We start from the raw sequence: 22,342 nt of genomic DNA, 5'->3' as shown, positions 1-22,342 counted from the left end.
AGAGACATAGAGAGACACACAGAGAGACACACAGAGAGACACACAGAGAGAGACACACGGAGAGACACACAGTGAGAGACACAGAGAGACACACAGAGAGACACAGGGAGAGAGACACAGAGAGAGACACAGAGAGGGACACAGAGAGACATAGAGAGAGAGACACAGAGAGACACACTGAGAGACACAGAGAGAGAGACACAGAGAGAGACACAGAGAGGGACACAGAGAGACATAGAGAGAGAGACACAGAGAGAGACACAGAGAGAGACACAGAGAGAGAGACATAGTGAGAGACACAGAGAGAGACACAGAGTGACACACGGAGAGACAGAGAGAGACACACAGAGAGAGACAGAAAGAGAGAGACACAGAGAGACACACAGAGAGAGAGACATAGAGAGACACAGAGAGAGACACAGAGAGAGACACACGGAGAGACACACAGAGAGACATAGAGAGACACACAGAGAGACACACAGAGAGACACACAGAGAGACACACAGAGAGAGACACACGGAGAGACACACAGTGAGAGACACAGAGAGAGACACAGTGAGGGACACAGAGACACACAGAGACACACAGAGAGACAGAGAGAGACACATAGAGAGACAGAGAGAGAGAGACACAGAGAGAGACACAAGGAGACATACAGAGAGAGACACAGAGAGACACACAGAGAGACACAGAGAGAGGGACACAGAGAGACATAGAGAGAGAGACACAGAGAGAGACACAGAGAGAGACACAGAGAGAGAGACATAGTGAGAGACACAGAGAGAGACACAGAGTGACACACGGAGAGACAGAGAGAGACACAGAGAGAGAGACAGAAAGAGAGAGACACAGAGAGACACACAGAGAGAGAGACATAGAGAGACACAGAGAGAGACACAGAGAGAGACACACGGAGAGACACACAGAGAGACATAGAGAGACACACAGAGAGACACAGAGAGAGACACACTGAGAGACACACAGAGAGACACACGGAGAGACACACAGAGAGACACACAGAGAGACACAGAGAGAGACACAGAGAGACATAGAGAGACACAGAGAGAGACATAGAGAGACACAGAGAGAGACACACGGAGAGACACACAGAGAGACACACGGAGAGACATAGAGAGACACACAGAGAGACACAGAGAGAGACACACGGAGAGACACACAGAGAGACACACAGAGAGACACAGAGAGAGACACAGAGAGACATAGAGAGACAGAGAGAGAGACATAGAGAGACACAGAGAGAGACAGAGACACAGAGAGAGACACACAGAGTGACACACAGAGAGACACACAGAGAGAGACACACGGAGAGACACAGAGAGAGAGACACAGAGAGAGACACAGAGAGTGACACAGAGACACACAGAGAGACATAGAGAGACAGAGAGAGACACAGAGAGAGAAACACAGAGAGATACACAGAGAGACATAGAGAGAGAGACACAGAGAGACATAGAGAGAGAGACACAGAGAGAGACATAGAGAGACAGAGAGAGAGACACACGGAGAGACACACAGAGTGACACACGGAGAGACACACAGAGTGACACACAGAGAGAGACACGCGGAGAGACACACAGAGAGAGACACAGAGAGGGACACAGAGAGGGACACAGAGACACACAGAGAGACATAGAGAGACAGAGAGAGACACACAGAGAGACACAGAGAGCGAGACAGAGAGAGACACACAGAGAGACACACTGAGAGAGACACAGAGAGAGACACAGAGAGAGCCACAGAGAGACACAGAGAGAGAGAGACACAGTGAGAGACACAGAGAGAGACATAGAGAGAGAGACAGAGAGAGACACAGAGAGAGAAACACGGAGAGACACAGAGAGAGACACACAGAGAGAGACATAGAGAGACACAGAGAGACATAGAGAGAGAGACACAGAGAGAGACATAGAGAGACACAGAGAGAGACAGAGAGAGAGACACAGAGAGAGAGACAGAGAGAGACACACACAGAGTGACACATTGAGAGACACAGAGAGAGACACAGAGAGGGACACAGAGAGAGACACACAGAGAGACATAGAGAGACACAGAGAGATACACACGGAGAGACACACGGAGAGACACACAGAGAGACATAGAGAGAGACAGAGAGAGACACACGGAGAGACACACTGAGAGACATAGAGAGACACAGAGAGAGATACACGGAGAGACACACATAGAGACATAGAGAGACACAGAGAGACACAGAGAGAGACACACGGAGAGACACACAGAGAGAGACACAGAGAGACATAGAAAGAGAGACACAGAGAGAGACATAGAGAGACACAGAGAGAGACACAGAGAGACAGAGAGAGAGACACACAGAGAGAGACACACGGAGAGATACACAGAGAGACACCGAGAGACACACATAGAGACACACAGAGTGACACACAGAGAGACACAGAGATAGACACATAGAGAGACACAGAGAGAGACACAGACATAGACACAGACAGAGAGGGACAAAGATAGGGACACAGAGAGTCACACAGAGTGACACACGGAGAGACAGAGAGAGAGACACAGAGAGAGACAGAAAGAGAGAGACACTGAGAGACACACATGGAGAGACACACAGAGAGACACAGAGAGAGACACAAAGAGACATAGAGAGACACAGAGAGAGACACACGGAGAGACACACAGATAGACATAGAGAGACACACAGAGAGACACACAGAGAGACACAGAGAGAGACACGGAGAGACATAGAGAGAGACACAGAGAGACACACAGAGAGACACACAGAGAGACACAGAGGACACCCAGAGAGGCACAGAGAGAGACACAGAGATAGACACATAGAGAGACACAGAGAGAGACACAGACATAGCCCCAGACAGAGAGGGACAAAGATAGGGACACAGAGAGACACACAGAGTGACACACGGAGAGACAGAGAGAGAGACACAGAGAGAGACAGAAAGAGAGAGACACAGAGAGACACACACGGAGAGGCACACAGAGAGACACAGAGAGAGACACAGAGAGACATAGAGAGACACAGAGAGAGACACACGGAGAGACACACAGAGAGAGACACACGGAGAGACAAACAGAGGACACACGGAGAGACACACAGAGAGACACACAGAGAGACAAACAGAGAGACACAGAGAGACATAGAGAGAGAGACACAGAGAGAGACATAGAGAAAGAGAGAGAGACAGAGAGAGACACATGGAGAGACACACAGAGAGACACAGAGAGAGAGACACAGAGTGACACACAGAGAGAGACACACGGAGAGACACACAGAGAGAGACACAGAGAGAGACACAGAGAGGGACACAGAGACACACAGAGAGATATAGAGAGACAGAGAGAGACACACAGAGAGACAGAGAGAGAGAGACAGAGAGAGAGACACAAGGAGACAGAGAGAGAGAGACACAGAGAGACACACAGAGAGACACACTGAGAGAGACACAGAGAGAAACACAGAGAGGGACACAGAGACACATAGAGAGACACAGAGAGACATAGAGAGAGAGACACAGAGAGACACAGAGAGAGACACACGGAGATATACACAGAGAGACACAGAGAGACACAGAGAGAGACACACAGAGTGACACACAGAGAGACACACAGAGTGACAGAGAGAGAGAGACACAGAGAGAGACACACGGAGAGACACTCGGAGAGACACAGGGAGAGACACACAGAGAGAGACACAGAGAGGGAACCAGTGACACACAGAGAGACATAGAGAGACAGAGAGAGACACACAGAGAGACACAGAGAGACAGAGAGAGAGACACAAGGAGACACAGAGAGAGAGACACAGAGAGACACACAGAGAGACACACTGAGAGAGACACAGAGAGAGACACAGAGAGGGACACAGAGACACACAGAGAGACATAGAGAGACACAGAGAGAGACACTGAGAGACAGAGAGAGAGAGAGACACAGAGAGAGACACAGTGAGAGACAGAGAGAGAGACACAGAGAGAGAGACACAGAGAGACATAGAGAGACACACACGGAGAGACACACAGAGAGACACACGGAGAGACACACAGAGAGACATAGAGAGACACAGAGAGAGACACATGGAGAGACACACAGAGAGACATAGAGAGGCACAGAGAGAGACACACGGAGAGACACACAGAGAGACACACAGAGAGACATAGAGAGACACAGAGAGAGACACACGGAGAGACACACAGAGAGACACACAGAGAGACACAGAGAGAGAGACACACAGAGAGACACACAGAGAGACATAGAGAGACACAGAGAGAGACACACGGAGAGACACACAGAGAGACACACAGAGAGACACAGAGAGAGAGAGACACAGAGAGAGACACAGAGAGACACAGAGAGAGAGAGAAATAGAGAGACACAGAGAGACACAGAGAGAGACATAGAGAGACACAGAGAGAGGCAGAGAGAGAGAGACACAGAGAGAGGCACAGAGAGGGACACAGAGAGAGACACACAGAGAGACATAGAGAGACACACACGGAGAGACACACAGAGAGACACACGGAGAGACACACAGAGAGACATAGAGAGACACAGAGAGAGACACATGGAGAGACACACAGAGAGACATAGAGAGGCACAGAGAGAGACACACGGAGAGACACACAGAGAGACACACAGAGAGACATAGTGAGACACAGAGAGAGACACACGGAGAGACACACAGAGAGACACACAGAGAGACACAGAGAGACACACAGAGAGACATAGAGAGACACAGAGAGAGACACACGGAGAGACACACAGAGAGACACACAGAGAGACACAGAGAGAGAGAGACACAGAGAGAGACACAGAGAGACACAGAGAGAGACATAGAGAGACACAGTGAGAGACACAGAGAGACAGAGAAAGAGAGACACACGGAGAGACACACAGAGAGACACACAGAGAGACACAGTGAGAGACACAGTGAGAGACAGCGAGAGAGACAGCGAGAGAGACACAGAGAGAGACGAAGAGAGAGACACAGAGGGAGATAGAGAGAGAGACAGAGGGAGAGACACATAGAGAGACACAGAGAGAGACACACACAGAGTGACACACAGAGAGACACACAGAGAGAGACGGAGAGAGAGAGACACATGGAGAGACACACGGAGAGGGACACAGAGAGAGACACAGAGAGAGACACAGAGAGAGACGAAGAGAGAGACACAGAGAGAGACACAGAGAGAGACAGACGGAGAGACACAGAGAGAGACATAGAGCGACACAGAGAGAGGCACAGAGAGACAGAGAGAGAGAGACAGAGAGTGAGACACACGGAGAGACACACAGAGAGACACAGAGAGAGAAACAGAGAGAGAAACAGAGAGACAGAGAGAGACACAGCGAGAGACAGAAAGAGACAGAGAGAGAGACAGAGAGAGAGACACATAGAGAGACACAGAGAGAGACACACAGAGTGACACACAGAGAGACAGAGAGAGAGAGACACAGAGAGGGACACAGAGAGAGACAGAGAGAGAGAGAGACACAGAGTGACACACGGAGAGACACAGAGAGAGACACAGAGAGAATCACAGAGAGACACAGAGAAGGACACACAGAGAGGCACAGAGAGAGACACAGAGAGAGACACATAGAGAGACACAGACAGAGACACAGACAGAGACACAGACAGAGAGGGACAAATATAGGGACACAGAGAGACACACAGAGTGACACACGGAGAGACACAGAGCGAGACACAGAGAGTGAGAGACACAGAGAGAGACAGAAAGAGAGAAACACAGAGAGACACACACAGAGAGACACACAGAGTGACACACAGAATGACACACAGAGAGACAGAGAGAGAGAGACACAGAGAGGGACACAGAGAGGGACACAAAGAGACACACAGAGAGACACAGAGAGAGACACAGCGAGGGACACAGAGAGGGACACAGAGAGACACAGAGAGGAACACAGAGAGGGATACAGAGGGACACACAGAGTGACACACGGAGAGACAGAGAGAGAGAGACACAGAGAAGGACACAGAGAGAGACACAGACAGAGAGGGACACAGAGAGACACAGAGAGTGACACACGGAGAGACAGAGAGAGAGAAACACAGAGAAGGACACAGAGAGAGGCACAGAGAGAGACAGAGAGAGAGACACAGACAGAGAGAGACACAGAGGGACACAGAGAGAGACATAGAGAGACACAGCGAGACATAGAGAGAGAGACACAGAGAGAGACATAGAGAGACACAGAGAGGCAGAGAGAGAGACACACAGAGAGAGAGACACAGAGAGAGACACACAGAGTGACACACGGAGAGACACAGAGAGAGACACAGAGAGAGACACAGAGAGAGACATAGAGAGAGACAGAGAGAGACACACGGAGAGACACACAGAGAGACATAGAGAGACACAGAGAGAGACATAGAGAGACACAGAGAGAGACACAGAGAGAGACACATAGAGAGACACAGACAGAGACACAGACAGAGAGGGACAAAGATAGGGACACAGAGAGACACACAGAGTGACACACGGAGAGACACAGAGAGAGACACAGAGAGTGAGAGACACAGAGAGAGACAGAAAGAGAGAGACACAGAGAGACACACACAGAGAGACACACAGAGTGACACACAGAGTGACACACAGAGAGACAGAGAGAGAGAGACACAGAGAGGGACACAGAGAGGGACACAAAGAGACACACAGAGAGACACAGAGAGAGACACAGCGAGAGACACAGAGAGGGACACAGAGAGACACAGAGAGGAACACAGAGAGGGATACAGAGGGACACACAGAGTGACACACGGAGAGACAGAGAGAGAGAGACACAGAGAGAGACACAGAGAGAGTGAGACACAGTGAGAGACAGAAAGAGAGAGACACAGAGAGACACACAGAGAGACAGAGAGAGAGACACACACAGAGAGGGACACAGTGAGGCACAGAGAGGGACACAGAGAGGGACACAAAGAGACACACAGAGAGACACAGAGAGAGAGACACAGAGAGGGACACAGAGAGGGACACAGAGAGACACAGAGAGGGACACAGAGAGGGATACAGGTGGACACACAGAGTGACACACGGAGAGACAGAGAGAGAGAGACACAGAGAGAGACACAGACAGAGAGGGACACAGAGAGACACAGAGAGTGACACACGGAGAGACAGAGAGAGAGAGACACAGAGAGGGACAGAGAGAGGGACACAGAGAGACACAGAGAGAGAGACACAGAGAGGGACACAGAGAGACACAGAGAGGGACACAGAGTGGGACACAGAGAGACACACAGAGAGAGACACAGAGAGGGACACAGAGAGAGGCACAGAGAGAGACAATGAGAGAGACACAGAGAGGGACACAGAGAGGGATACAGAGGGACACACAGAGTGACACACAGAGTGACACACGGAGAGACAGAGAGAGAGAGAGACAGAGAAGGACACAGAGAGAGGCACAGAGAGAGACAGAGAGAGAGACACAGACAGAGAGAGACACAGAGAGAGAGACACAGAGAGAGACACAGAGAGGGACACAGAGAGGGATACAGAGGGACACACAGAGTGACACACGGAGAGACAGAGAGAGAGAGACACAGAGAAGGACACAGAGAGAGGCACAGAGAGAGACAGAGAGAATGACACAGACAGAGAGAGACACAGAGGGACACAGAGAGGCACAGGGAGAGCCTCCATAGTCAGCACTCTCCCTTTCTGAAACACTCCCAATGTTTCTGCTCTGACAGAGGGATCCAGACTCGAACCGTTAGCTCGATTCTCTCTCCACAGATTTTCCAGCATTTTCTGTTGTTTCAGATTCCAGCGTCCGCAGTCATTTGCATTTATCCCATTATTTCTTCCTTATACTTTGTCCGACTCCATGGAGTTACACCAGGGGACCCGGACAGCATTGACGCTCCTTAAACCAAACACTTTACCTGCTATCTCCTCAGCTTCTGTTTCAAACACTCCTGCAAAGTGCCGCTGAGTGTTTGCTGAGGGTTACATGTGGCTGGGAGCTGGGGGCCTGACTCAATGCAGCGGCTGGATCGTCAGCACATTCAAACTGTCAGCAAATACCAACACTGAGACCCAGGGACACACACAGAGAAAGCAGGGGAGTGGCACGGGCTGAATTGCTCTTTCAGAGAGCTAGCACAGACATGGCTGAAAATAGATAAGTCCCCGGGACCTGATGGGATTTATCCTAGGATTCTCTGGGAGGCCAGGGAAGAGATTGCTGGACCTTTGGCTTTGATTTTTATGTCATCATTGGCTACAGGAATAGTGCCAGAGGACTGGAGGATAGCAAATGTGGTCCCTTTGTTCAAAAAGGGGAGCAGAGACAACCCCGGCAACTATAGACCGGTGAGCCTCACGTCTGTAGTGGGTAAAGTCTTGGAGGGCATTATAAGAGACAAGATTTATAATCATCTAGATAGGAATAATATGATCAGGGATAGTCAGCATGGCTTTGTGAAGGGTAGGTCATGCCTCACAAACCTTATTGAGTTCTTTGAGAAGGTGACTGAACAGGTAGACGAGGGTAGAGCAGTTGATGTGGTGTATATGGATTTCAGCAAAGCGTTTGATAAGGTTCCCCACGGTAGGCTATTGCAAAAAATACGGAGGCTGGGGATTGAGGGTGATTTAGAGATGTGGATCAGAAATTGGCTAGCTGAAAGAAGACAGAGGGTGGTGGTTGGTGGGAAATGTTCAGAATGGAGTTCAGTTACAAGTGGCGTAAGGATCTGTTCTGGGGCCGTTGCTGTTTGTCATTTTTATCAATGACCTAGAGGAAGACGCAGAAGGGTGGGTGAGTAAATTTGCAGACGATACTAAAGTCGGTGGTGTTGTCGATAGTGTGGAAGGATGTAGCAGGTTACAGAGGGATATAGATAAGCTGCAGAGCTGGGCTGAGAGGTGGCAAATGGAGTTTAATGTAGAGAAGTGTGAGGTGATTCACTTTGGAAGGAATAACAAGAATGCGGAATATTTGGCTAATGGTAAAGCTCTTGAAAGTGTGGATGAGCAGAGGGATCTAGGTGTCCATGTACATATATCCCTGAAAGTTGCCACCCAGGTTGATAGGGTTGTGAAGAAGGCCTATGGAGTGTTGGCCTTTATTGGTAGAGGGATTGAGTTCCGGAGTCGGGAGGTCATGTTGCAGCTGTACAGAACTCTGGTACGGCCGCATTTGGAGTATTGCGTACAGTTCTGGTCACCACATTATAGGAAGGACGTGGAGGCTTTGGAGCGGGTGCAGAGGAGATTTACCAGGATGTTGCCTGGTATGGAGGGAAAATCTTATGAGGAAAGGCTGATGGACTTGAGGTTGTTTTCGTTGGAGAGAAGAAGGTTAAGAGGAGACTTAATAGAGGCATACAAAATGATCAGGGGGTTAGATAGGGTGGACAGTGAGAGCCTTCTCCCGCGGATGGAAATGGCTAGCACGAGGGGACATAGCTTTAAACTGAGGGGTAATAGATATAGGACAGAGGTCAGAGGTAGGTTCTTTACGCAAAGAGTAGTGAGGCCGTGGAATGCCCTACCTGCTACAGTAGTGAGCTCGCCAACATTGAGGGCATTTAAAAGTTTATTGGATAAACATATGGATGATAATGGCATAGTGTAGGTTAGATGGCTTTTGTTTCGGTGCAACATCGTGGGCCGAAGGGCCTGTACTGCGCTGTATTGTTCTATGTTCTATGTTCTATAATGGCCTCCTGTGCAGTAACCATTCTCTGATTCTACACTACAACAGTTGAAGAAGACGCTCACACCGCCTATTTCGGGGGAAATTAGAACATAACATAAGAACTAGGAGCAGGAGTCGGCCACCTGGCCCCTCGAGCCTGCTCCACCATTCAATGAGATCATGGCTGATCTTTTGTGGACTCAGCTCCACTTTCTGGCCCGAACACCATAACCCTTAATCCCTTTATTCTTCAAAAAACTATCTATCTTTATCTTAAAAACATTTAATGAAGGAGCCTCTACTGCTTCACTGGGCAAAGAATTCTATAGATTCACAACCCTTTGGGTGAAGAAGTTCCTCCTAAACTCAGTCCTAAATCTACTTCCCCTTATTTTGAGGCTATGCCCCCTAGTTCTGCTTTCACCCGCCAGTGGAAACAACCTGCCCGCATCTATCCTGTCTATTCCCTTCATAATCTTATATGTTTCTATAAGATCCCCCCTCATCCTTCTAAATTCCAATGAGTACAGTCCCAGTCTACTCAACCTCTCCTCGTAATCCAACCCCCTCAACTCTGGAATTAACCTAGTGAATCTCCTCTGCACACCCTCCAGTGCCAGTACGTCCTTTCTCAAGTAAGGAGACCAAAACACAATACTCCAGGTGTGGCCTCACTAACACCTTATACAATTGCAGCAGAACCTCCCTAGTCTTAAACTCCATCCCTCTAGCAATGAAGGACAAAATTCCATTCGCCTTCTTAATCACCTGTTGCACCTGTAAACCAACTTTCTGCGACTCATGCACTAGCACACCCAGGTCTCTCTGCGCAGCAGCATGTTTTAATATTTTATCATTTAAATAATAATCCCTTTTGCTGTTATTCTTACCAAAATGGATAACCTCACATTTGTCAACATTGTATTCCATCTGCCAGACCCTAGCCCATTCACTTAGCCTATCCAAATCCCTCTGCAGACTTCCAGTATCCTCTGCACTTTTTGCTTTACCACTTATCTTAGTGTCGTCTGCAAACTTGGACACATTGCCCTTGGTCCCCAACTCCAAATCATCTATGTAAATTGTGAACAGTTGTGGGCCCAACACTGATCGCTGAGGGACACCACTAGCTACTGATTGCCAACCAGAGAAACACCCATTAATCCCCACTCTTTGCTTTCTATTAATTAACCAATCCTCTATCCATGCTACTACTTTCCCCTTAATGCCATGCATCTTTATCTTATGCAACAACCTTTTGTGTGGCACCTTGTCAAAGGCTTTCTGGAAATCCAGATATACCACATCCATTGGCTCCCCGTTATCTACCGCACTGGTAATGTCCTCAAAAAATTCCACTAAATTAGTTAGGCACGACCTGCCCTTTATGAACCCATGCTGCGTCTGTCCAATGGGACAATTTCCATCCAGATGCCTCGCTATTTCTTCCTTGATGATAGATTCCAGCATCTTCCCTACTACCGAAGTTAAGCTCATTGGCCTATAATTACCCGCTTTCTGCCTACCTCCTTTTTTAAACAGTGGTGTCACTTTTGCTAATTTCCAATCCGCCGGGACCACCCCAGAGTCTAGTGAATTTTGGTAAATTATCACTGGTGCATTAGCAATTTCCCTAGCCATCTCTTTTAGCACTCTGGGATGCATTCCATCAGGGCCAGGAGACTTGTCTACCTTTAGCCCCATTAGCTTGCCCATCACTACCTCCTTGGTGATAACAATCCTCTCAAGGTCCTCAGCTGTCATAGCCTCATTTCAATTAGGGATGGACAATAAATGCTGCCAGGCCAGCGAGGGGCACGTGCGGGGAACGATACCTGGCATCTTCCGGAGACGCTGCGACGATGTGATAGGTTCGATCACCTGTCACTATATCCAGAGCGTTCTCCTTCTCCCCATTGTCCACAATCTCTCTGCAAGAAAGAATCCATTAATAAACCATCAACTTCAGCAGCAAGTGTTGTAGAGATCGAGAAGGATGGTGAGAGAGAGAGAAGGGGGACACAGAGGGTAGAGGTGGGTAGACAGGTGTCAGTTTAAGGTAGGGAAGTATTTACACCCACACCCCGTAAATGAAATAAAAAATAACATTCAAAACGGAACTGGATAAATAATTGAAAAGGGAACAATGCTGTCTTGAAGAGCCTGAACAGAGACGATGGACCAAATGGCCTGTGTCTGTGCTGTATCAGTGGGCTGACTATTATTGGGGGGGGGGGGGGGGGGGGGGGGGTGCAGACGGCCTCGCTCCACTCACCCCCAACCCCCCCCCCCCGCCCCCCCCCCCCCCCCCCCCGCCCCCTCCACCCCCCTGGTTGATGGGCAGTGACGGAGCTGGTTGCTGGGCAGTGGCCGGAGCTGGTTGCTGGGCAGTGACGGAGCTGGTTGCTGGGCAGTGGCCGGAGCTGGTTGCTGGGCAGTGACGGAGCTGGTTGCTGGGCAGTGACGGAGCTGGTTGCTGGGCAGTGCCCGGAGCTGGTTGCTGGGCAGTTTCTGGAGCTGGTTCCTGGGCAGTGACGGAGCTGGTTGGTGGGCAGTGACGGAGCTGGTTGGTGGGCAGTGCCCGGAGCTGGTTGTTGGGCAGTGACGGAGCTGGTTGGTGGGCAGTGGCCGGAGCTGGTTGCTGGGCAGTGACGGAGCTGGTTCCTTGACAGTGACGGAGCTGGTTGCTGGGCAGTGGCCGGAGCTGGTTGGTGGGCAGTGGCCGGAGCTGGTTGGTGGGCAGTGGCCGGAGCTGGTTGCTGGGCAGTGCCCGGAGCTGGTTCCTGGGCAGTGACGGAGCTGGTTCCTGGGCAGTGACGGAGCTGGTTGCTGGGCAGTGACGGAGCTGGTTGGTGGGCAGTGGCCGGAGCTGGTTCCTGGGCAGTGACGGAGCTGGTTGCTGGGCAGTGACGGAGCTGGTTGCTGGGCAGTGACGGAGCTGGTTGCTGGGCAGTGACGGAGCTGGTTGCTGGGCAGTGACGGAGCTGGTTCCTGGGCAGTGACGGAGCTGGTTGCTGGGCAGTGACGGAGCTGGTTGCTGGGCAGTGACGGAGCTGGTTGCTGGGCAGTGACGGAGCTGGTTGCTGGGCAGTGGCCGGACTGTGAGGGCAGCAGAGAGAAGCCCAACGGCTCCGGCAGCCACATTGGTCCAGCTCCTGGTCAGGGAGGGGGGTTTGTGTCTGTAGGAAGACGGTCCTCCTCTCAGGAGGGCTCTTCTCAGACTCACAAAGTACAGAACTCCCCCCCTCCCCGGAGATAGAAACCACCCCCCCCGCCCACTCCCGCCCCCTGCCCCCGCCCCTCACCCCCTGCCCCGCCCCCTGCTCCCTGCCCCCCGCCCCCTGCCCCCCGCCCGCCTCCCGCCCCCGCCCCCCGCCCTCTGCCCCCGCCCCCTGCCCCTGCCCCCCGCCCCCTGCCCCCGCCCCGCCCCCTGCCCCCGCCCCACCCCCGCCGCCTGCCCCCCGCCCGCCTCCCGCCCCCCCCGCCGCCCGCCCCCTGCTCGCTGCGCCCCGCCCCCTGCCCCCCGCCCGCCTCCCGCCCCCGCCCGCCCCCACCCCCGCCCCACGCCCCCCACCCCCTGCCCCCCGCCCACTGCCCCCCGCTCCCACCCCCGCCCCCCGCACGCCCCCGCCCCGCCCCCCGCCCCCCGCCCCTGCCCCCCGCCCCCTGCCCCCTGACCGCCTCCCGCCCCCGCCCCCCTGCTCACTGTGCCCCGCCCCCTGCCCCCGCCCCTCACCCCCCGCCCCCTGCCCCGCCCCCTGCTCCCTGCCCCCCGCCCCCTGCCCCCCGCCCGCCTCCCGCCGCCGCCCCCCGCCCTCTGCCCCCGCCCCCTGCCCCTGCCCCCCGCCCCCTGCCCCCGCCCCGCCCCCTGCCCCCGCCCCACCCCCCGCCCCCGCCGCCTGCCCCCCGCCCGCCTCCCGCCCCCCCCGCCGCCCGCCCCCTGCTCGCTGCGCCCCGCCCCCTGCCCCCCGCCCGCCTCCCGCCCCTGCCCGCCCCCCCGCCCCCACCCCCGCCCCACGCCCCCCACCCCCTGCCCCCCGCCCACTGCCCCCCGCTCCCACCCCCGCCCCCCGCACGCCCCCGCCCCGCCCCCGCCCCTGCCCCCCGCCCCCTGCCCCCTGACCGCCTCCCGCCCCCGCCCCCCTGCTCACTGTGCCCCGCCCCCTGCCCCTGCCCCCCGACCCCTCCCTCTGCCCCCCGCCCCGTGCTCGCTGCCCCCCGCCCCCCGCCCCCTGCCCCCCGCCCGCCCCCCGCCCGCCCCCCGCGCCCCGCCCCCCACCCCCCGCGCCCCGCCCCCTGCCCCCGCCCCCTGCCCCCCGCCCCGCCACCCGCCCCCTGCCCCCCGCCCCCTGCCCCCCGCCCCCGCCCCCCGCCCCCTGCTCCCCGCCCCGCCCCGCCCCACGCCCCCCGCCCCCCACCCCCTGCCCCCCGCCCACTGCCCCCCGCCCCCACCCCGCCCCCCGCACGCCCCCACCCCGCCCCCCGCCCCTGCCCCCCGCCCCCTGCCCCCTGCCTGCCTCCCGCCCCCGCCCCCCTGCTCACTGTGCCCCGCCCCCTGCCCCTGCCCCCCGCCCCCGACCCCGCCCTCTGCCCCCCGCCCCGTGCTCGCTGCCCCCGCCCCCTGCCCCCCGCCCGCCCCCGCGTCCCGCCCCCACCCCCCCGCACCCCGCCCCCTGCCCCCGCCCCCTGCCCCCCGCCCCCGCACCCCGCCCCCCGCCCCCGCCCCCGCCCCTCGGCTGTCCAACTGAAATGTTTCCGAGCAGGGGAAACGCACCATCTGGGTAAGCACCCTGACTGGGTGGGTGGGCTGCCAATTGCAGCACCCACCCCCATCCACACCCACTATATGGAGGTGAATCTGGGGTGGAGGTGTTGAGTTTGGGTAGGGTGCTCTTTCCAAGAGCCGGTGCAGACTCAATGGGCCGAATGGCCTCCTTCTGCACTGTAAATTCAATGATAGTCTATGATTAATCTAGGACAAAGGTTCGGCACAACATCGTGGGCCGAAGGGCCTGTTCTGTGCTGTATTTTCTATGTTCTATGTTGTATAAAGGATCCGGGAGCTGGATGGGACGAGTGAGAGATAGTGAGAGAGGGAGAAGTGGGAAGACGTGTGAAAGACGAGGGCGGCAGAGGGACGGGGGGAAAGGTGAAGGGGTAACAGGAAAGGGAGGGGTAGAGAGGGAGGTGGCGACGTGGAGGAGGTCAGGCTAAGGTGCAATGCTGACCTGGCCCCCCGGATATCGATAGTTCCTTTCAGCTTCTCCTCGCTGTCGTTCTCGAAGTAGATGAGGTGGGAATCACGCAGCACGAACCAGCGGCGTTTCCAGTTCCGTCGGGACAAGGTGGACATTCCTCCTCCTTTCTTGTACAGCCAGCCGGATTTCAGAGCCTCCTGCTTGGCGCGGAACCACAGGAACGTCTCATCCTTCAGCACACACCAGCGACGTTTCCACGGGACCATCAATCCTCCTGAACAAGTCAAAGGTCACAGGTAAGGGGAGGACACTTGGAACGGGCAGAGGCAAAAGTTAAAGGGAAACTCCTAAATCAGGGTCTTGTCAGGAGATATGGCACTGAGGGACTGCGGCCATCCAATAGGGTCCTGCCCTGTGGGACTGGGCTCTACCCCGGGGTCCTGCCCTGTGGGACTGCGCCCTGCCCTGTGGGAGTGGGCACTGCCCTGTGGGAGTGGGCTGTACCCTGGGGTCCTGCCCTGTGGGAGTGGGCACTGCCCTGTGGGAGTGGGCTCTACCCTGGGGTCCTGCCCTGTGGGAGTGGGCTCTACCCTGGGGTCCTGCCCTGTGGGACTAGGCCCTGCCCTGTGGGACTGGGTCCTGCCCTGTGGGAGTGGGCTCTACCCCGGGGTCCTGCCCTGTGGGACTGGGTCCTGCCCTGTGGGAGTGGGTCCTGCCCTGTGGGACTGGGCCCTGCCCTGTGGGAGTGGGCTCTACCCTGGGGCCCTGCCCTGTGGGAGTGGGCTCTACCCTGGGGTCCTGCCCTGTGGGACTAGGCCCTGCCCTGTGGGACTGGGTCCTGCCCTGTGGGAGTGGGCTCTACCCTGGGGTCCTGCCCTGTGGGACTGGGCCCTGCCCTGTGGGAGTGGGCTCTACCCTGGGGTCCTGCCCTGTGGGAGTGGGTCCTGCCCTGTGGGACTGCGCCCTGCCCTGTGGGAGTGGGCACTGCCCTGTGGGAGTGGGCTCTACCCTGGGGTCCTGCCCTGTGGGAGTGGGCTCTACCCTGGGGTCCTGCCCTGTGGGACTGGGCCCTGCCCTGTGGGACTGGGCTCTACCCCGGGGCCCTGCCCTGTGGGACTGGGCCCTGCCCTGTGGGAGTGGGCTCTACCCTGGGGTCCTGCCCTGTGGGAGTGGGCTCTACCCTGGGGTCCTGCCCTGTGGGACTGGGCCCTGCCCTGTGGGACTGGGCTCTACCCCGGGGCCCTGCCCTGTGGGACTGGGCCCTGCCCTGTGGGAGTGGGCTCTACCCTGGGGTCCTGCCCTGTGGGACTGGGCCCTGCCCTGTGGGAGTGGGCTCTACCCTGGGGTCCTGCCCTGTGGGAGTGGGTCCTGCCCTGTGGGACTGGGCCCTGCCCTGTGGGAGTGGGCCCTGCCCTGTGGGAGTGGGCTCTACCCTGGGGTCCTGCCCTGTGGGAGTGGGTCCTGCCCTGTGGGACTGGGCCCTGCCCTGTGGGAGTGGGCCCTGCCCTGTGGGAGTGGGCTCTACCCTGGGGTCCTGCCCTGTGGGACTGGGCCCTGCCCTGTGGGAGTGGGCCCTGCCCTGTGGGAGTGGGCCCTGCCCTGTGGGAGTGGGCCCTGCCCTGTGGGAGTGGGCCCTGCCCTGTGGGAGTGGGCCCTGCCCTGTGGGAGTGGGCCCAGTCCGGACTCTCTCCTCCGGCTGTGTTGTGTTGAGAGGTGCTCACCTTTCATGCAGAGGTAGCCCTGGAAGTTCGGAGCCCTGGAGCCAATGGGGGCTCGGCAGGTGCTGAACTCTTCATCAGTATCCACGCGAAGATCGAGCTCCTCGTCACTGTCCACCCACTGTCCACACAGAGAGAGAGAGGCGGTGTGAGAGCTTCCGGTGTGTACAGTGCGATCCCAGACCCCCCCCGCACAGTGCGATCCCAGACCCCCCCGCACAGTGCGATCCCAGACCCCCCCCCGCACAGTGCGATCCCAGACCCCCCCCGCACAGAGCGATCCCAGACACCCCCCGCACAGTGCGATCCCAGACCCCCCCCGCACAGTGCGATCCCAGACCCCCCCCGCACAGTGCGATCCCAGACACCCCCACGCACAGTGCGATCCCAGACCCCCCCACGCACAGTGCGATCCCAGACACCCCCCCCGCACAGTGCGATCCCAGACCCCCCCCCCGCACAGTGCGATCCCAGACCCCCCCGCACAGTGCGATCCCAGACACCCCCCCGCACAGTGCGATCCCAGACACCCCCCCGCACAGTGCGATCCCAGACAACCCCCCGCACAGTGCGATCCCAGACATCCCCCCGCACAGTGTGATCCCAGACACCCCCGCACAGTGCGATCCCAGACACCCCCCGCACAGTGCGATCCCAGACACCCCCCGCACAGTGCGAGCCCAGACCCGTTCTCCCTCACTGTAGCTGACCAATTGAAGTTACTGTGAATAGCCCCTAGTCGCCACATTCCGGCGCCTGTTCGGGGAGGCTGGTACAGGAATTGAACCATGCTGCGGGCTTTGTTCTGCATTACAAGCCAGCTATTTAGCCCACTGTTCTAAACCAGCCCCTGATATGGGTGGTGTCTCTGACATGGGGGTGGTCTCTGATATGGGGGGGTCTGTAGAATCCCCACAATGCAGAAGTCAACCATTCTACCCATCAAGTCTGTACCGACCCTTGGAAAGAGCTCCTCCCCAGTGTGAAGTCCAACACACCCTGGGGTCTTGTCGATCCGCAGTTCTAACACTTTTCTCAATACCGCTTCCTGATTTACTTCTGAGATGCAGTGTCTATAGTGAAGACTGACACAAAATACCTGCTCAATTCAACACATATCTCCTTATTTTTCATTATCATGCTTGACAAATCTGTTGGAACTATTTGAAGGTGTAACCAGTGCAGTTGACAAGGGGGTCCCAGTCGATGTGATATATTTGGACTTTCAGAAGACGTTTGACAAAGTCCCGCATAAGAGATTGTTGTGCGAGATTAAAGCGCATGGGATTGGGGGAAATGTATTGAGGTGGATAGAAAACTGGTTGGCAGAGAGGAAACAAAGAGTCGGGAGAACAGACCAAGTTTAAAAAATGTTTTAAATAGAATTTACAGTGCAGAAGGAGGCCATTCGGCCCATCGAGTCTGCACCGGCTCTTGGAAAGAGCACCCTACCCAAGGTCCACACCTCCACCCTATCCCCATAACCCAGTAACCCCACCCAACACTAAGGGCAATTTTTGGACACGAAGGGCAATTTATCATGTCCAATCCACCTAACCTGCACATCTTTGGACTGTGGGAGGAAACCGGAGCACCCGGAGGAAACCCACGCACACACGGGGAGGACGTGCAGACTCCGCACAGACAGTGACCCAAGCCGGAATCGAACCTGGGACCCTGGAGCTGTGAAGCAATTGCGCTAACCACAATGTTACTGTGCACCCCTCTCCTTTTTCTAACTTCTCCTCATAGCTAACGCCCTCCATCCCAGGCAACATCCTAGTAAATCTCTTCTGCACCCTCTGTAAAGCCTCCACATCCTTCTGGTAGTGTGGCGACCAGAATTGAACACTATACTCCAAGTGTGGCCTAACTAAGATTCTACACAGCTGCAACATGACTTGCCAATTCTTATACTCAATGCCCCGGCCAATGAAGGCAAGCATGCCGTATGCCTTCTTGACTACCTTCTCCACCTGTGTTGCCCCTTTCAATGACCTGTGGACTTGTACGCACAGATCTCTCTGCCTGTCAATACTCACAAAAGTTCTACCAAGAGTAGTACTACACTCCGCATGTTTCACCCGATGTTTGTGTCTGTGTATTTACATAGGGCGGCACGGCAGCACAGTGGTTAGCACCATGGCTTCACAGCACCAGGGACTCAGGTTCGATTCCCCGCTGGGCCACTGTCTGTGCGGAGTCTGCACGTTCTCCCCGTGTCTGCGTGGGTTTCCTCCGGGTGCTCCGGTTTCCTCCCACAAGTCCCGAAAGACGTGCTGTTGGGTGAATTGGACATTCTGAATTCTCCCTCTGTGTACCCGAACAGGCGCCGGAATGTGGCGACTAGGGGCTTTTCACAGTAACTTCATTGCAGTGTGAATGTAAGCCTATTTGTGACAATAATAAAGGTTATTATTATTACATTGTGTTTATGTATGTGCGGTGTTTAAGGAACGCAGAACAATACTTTTCGCTGAACCTGACAATAAATTAAATCTAAATCCCGCTGGCGAGCTGCCTTCATAGAACATAGAACGATACAGCGCAGTACAGGCCCTTCGGCCCACGATGTTGCACCGAAACAAAAGCCATCTAACCTACACTATGCCATTATCATCCATATGTTTATCCAATAAACTTTTAAATGCCCTCAATGTTGGCGAGTTCACTACTGTAGCAGGTAGGGCATTCCACGGCCTCACCACTCTTTGCGTAAAGAACCTACCTCTGACCTCTGTCCTATATCTATTACCCCTCAGTTTAAAGCTATGTCCCCTCGTGCCAGCCATTTCCATCCGCGGGAGAAGGCTCTCACTGTCCACCCTATCCAACCCCCTGATCATTTTGTATGCCTCTATTAAGTCTCCTCTTAACCTTCTTCTCTCCAACGAAAACAACCTCAAGTCCATCAGCCTTTCCTCATAAGATTTTCCCTCCATACCAGGCAACATCCTGGTAAATCTCCTCTGCACCCGCTCCAAAGCCTCCACGTCCTTCCTATAATGCGGTGACCAGAACTGTACGCAATACTCCAAATGCGGCCGTACCAGAGTTCTGTACAGCTGCAACATGACCTCCTGACTCCGGAACTCAATCCCTCTACCAATAAAGGCCAACACTCCATAGGCCTTCTTCACAACCCTATCAACCTGGGTGGCAACTTTCAGGGATCTATGTACATGGACACCTAGATCCCTCTGCTCATCCACACTTTCAAGAACTTTACCATTAGCCAAATATTCCACATTCCTGTTATTCCTTCCAAAGTGAATCACCTCACACTTCTCTACATTAAACTCCATTTGCCACCTCTCAGCCCAGCTCTGCAGCTTATCTATATCCCTCTGTAACCTGCTACATCCTTCCACACTATCGACAATACCACCGACTTTAGTATCGTCTGCAAATTTACTCACCCACCCTTCTGCGCCTTCCTCTAGGTCATTGATAAAAATGACAAACAGCAACGGCCCCAGAACAGATCCTTGTGGTACTCCACTTGTGACTGAACTCCATTCTGAACATTTCCCATCAACCACCACCCTCTGTCTTCTTTCAGCTAGCCAATTTCTGATCCACATCTCTAAATCACCCTCAATCCCCAGCCTCCGTATTTTCTGCAATAGCCTACCGTGGGGAACCTTATCAAACGCTTTGCTGAAATCCATATACACCACATCAACTGCTCTACCCTCGTCTACCTGTTCAGTCACCTTCTCAAAGAACTCGATAAGGTTTGTGAGGCATGACCTACCCTTCACAAAGCCATGCTGACTATCCCTGATCATATTATTCCTATCTAGATGATTATAAATCTTGTCTCTTATAATCCCCTCCAAGACTTTACCCACTACAGACGTGAGGATCACCGGTCTATAGTTGCCGGGGTTGTCTCTGCTCCCCTTTTTGAACAAAGGGACCACATTTGCTGTCCTCCAGTCCTCTGGCACTATTCCTGTAGCCAATGATGACATAAAAATCAAAGCCAAAGGTCCAGCAATCTCTTCCCTGGCCTCCCAGAGAATCCTAGGATAAATCCCATCAGGTCCCGGGGACTTATCTATTTTCAGCCTGTCCAGAATTGCCAACACCTCTTCCCTCCGTACCTCAACGCCATCTAATCTATTTACCTGGAGCTCAGCATTCTCCTCCACAACATTATCTTTTTCCTGAGTGAATACTGACGAAAAATATTCATTTAGTATCTCGCCTATCTCTTCAGACTCTACAGACAACTTCCCATCCCTGTCCTTGACTGGTCCTACTCTTTCCCTAGTCATTCGCTTATTCCTGACATACCTATAGAAAGCTTTTGGGTTTTCCTTGATCCTTCCTGCCAAATACTTCTCATGTCCCCTCCTTGCTCGTCTTAGCTCTCTCTTTAGATCCTTCCTCGCTACCTTGTAACTATCCATCGCCCCAACCGAAACTTCACACTTCATCTTCACATAGGCCTCCTTCTTCCTCTTAACAAGAGATTCCACTTCTTTGGTAAACCACGGTTCCCTCGCTCGGCACCTTCCTCCCTGCCTGACCGGTACATACTTATCAAGAACACGCAGTAGCTGATCCTTGAACAAGCTCCACTTATCCAGTGTGTCCAAAACTTGCAGCCTACTTCTCCACCTTATCCCCCCCAAGTCACGTCTAATGGCATCATAATTTCCCTTCCCCCAGCTATAACTCTTGCCCTGCGGTGTATACTTATCCCTTTCCATCCTTAACGTAAACGTCACCGAATTGTGGTCACTGTCCCCAAAGTGCTCACCTACCTCCAAATCCAACACCTGGCCTGGTTCATTACCCAAAACCAAATCCAATGTGGCCTCGCCTCTTGTTGGCCTGTCAACAAACTGTGTCAGGAAACCCTCCTGCACACACTGTACAAAAAACGACCCATCTAATGTACTCGAACTATATCTTTTCCAGTCAATATTTGGAAAGTTAAAGTCTCCCATAATAACTACCCTGTTACTTTCGCTCTTATCCAGGATCATCCTCGCCATCCTTTCCTCTACATCCCTAGAACTATTTGGAGGCCTATAGAAGACTCCCAACAGTGTGACCTCTCCTTTCCTGTTTCTAACTTCAGCCCATACTACCTCGGAAGAAGAGTCCCCATCTAGCATCCTCTCCGCCACCGTAATACTGCTCTTGACTAGCAGCGCCACACCTCCCCCTCTTTTGCCTCCTTCTCTGAGCTTACTAAAACACCTAAACCCCGGAACCTGCAACATCCATTCCTGTCCCTGCTCTATCCATGTCTCCGAAATGGCCACAACATCGAAGTCCCAGGTACCAACCCACGCTGCCAGTTCCCCTACCTTGTTTCGTATACTCCTGGCATTGAAGTAGACACACTTCAAACCACCTACCTGAACACTGGCCCCCTCCTGCGACGTCAAATCTGTGCTCCTGACCTCTATACTCTCATTCTCCCTTACCCTAAAACTACAATCCAGGTTCCCATGCCCCTGCTGCATTAGTTTAAACCCTTCGTCGGAGGTTGGTCGGTAAATCGCTCTAAGTGTGGGCTAAACCGGTAAGAAACTCTCCAGGGCCCAAAGAAGTGAGTGTGGTTAGATGGCGCCGGTTGACTTTGCAGCAATCCCAGATCCTGGAACAAGAGTGATGTCAGGAAGGTGTGCCTCACATAGAGGAGTGCGAATCTGAAACTCTCCCTGCCAAAACCGCAGCTCAGGATGAGGGCCAGGCCGCACTTCAACATCT

At 54.4% G+C, this 22,342-nt stretch overlaps 1 protein-coding gene across 1 annotated transcript in view; it reads right to left on the bottom strand.

The window, feature by feature from the left end:
* The window catches only part of LOC140385688 (unconventional myosin-X-like), a 706,039-nt gene that overhangs the window by 44,504 nt on the left and 639,193 nt on the right, over window positions 1-22,342 (bottom strand). The window contains exons 26-28 of the mRNA XM_072468099.1: window positions 16,613-16,730; window positions 14,922-15,165; window positions 11,529-11,624 (exon numbers count right to left, since the gene is read on the bottom strand). Of these exons, the coding sequence (XP_072324200.1) occupies window positions 11,529-11,624; window positions 14,922-15,165; window positions 16,613-16,730 (458 nt within the window). The remainder of the gene's footprint in view (window positions 1-11,528; window positions 11,625-14,921; window positions 15,166-16,612; window positions 16,731-22,342) is intronic.

The sequence above is a fragment of the Scyliorhinus torazame genome, chromosome 2, assembly GCF_047496885.1.
Source record: "Scyliorhinus torazame isolate Kashiwa2021f chromosome 2, sScyTor2.1, whole genome shotgun sequence".
In the NCBI taxonomy this organism is placed as follows: domain Eukaryota; kingdom Metazoa; phylum Chordata; class Chondrichthyes; order Carcharhiniformes; family Scyliorhinidae; genus Scyliorhinus; species Scyliorhinus torazame.
The sequence above is the reverse complement of the archived record's forward strand: the minus strand, read 5'-3'. Positions and strand labels throughout refer to the sequence as shown.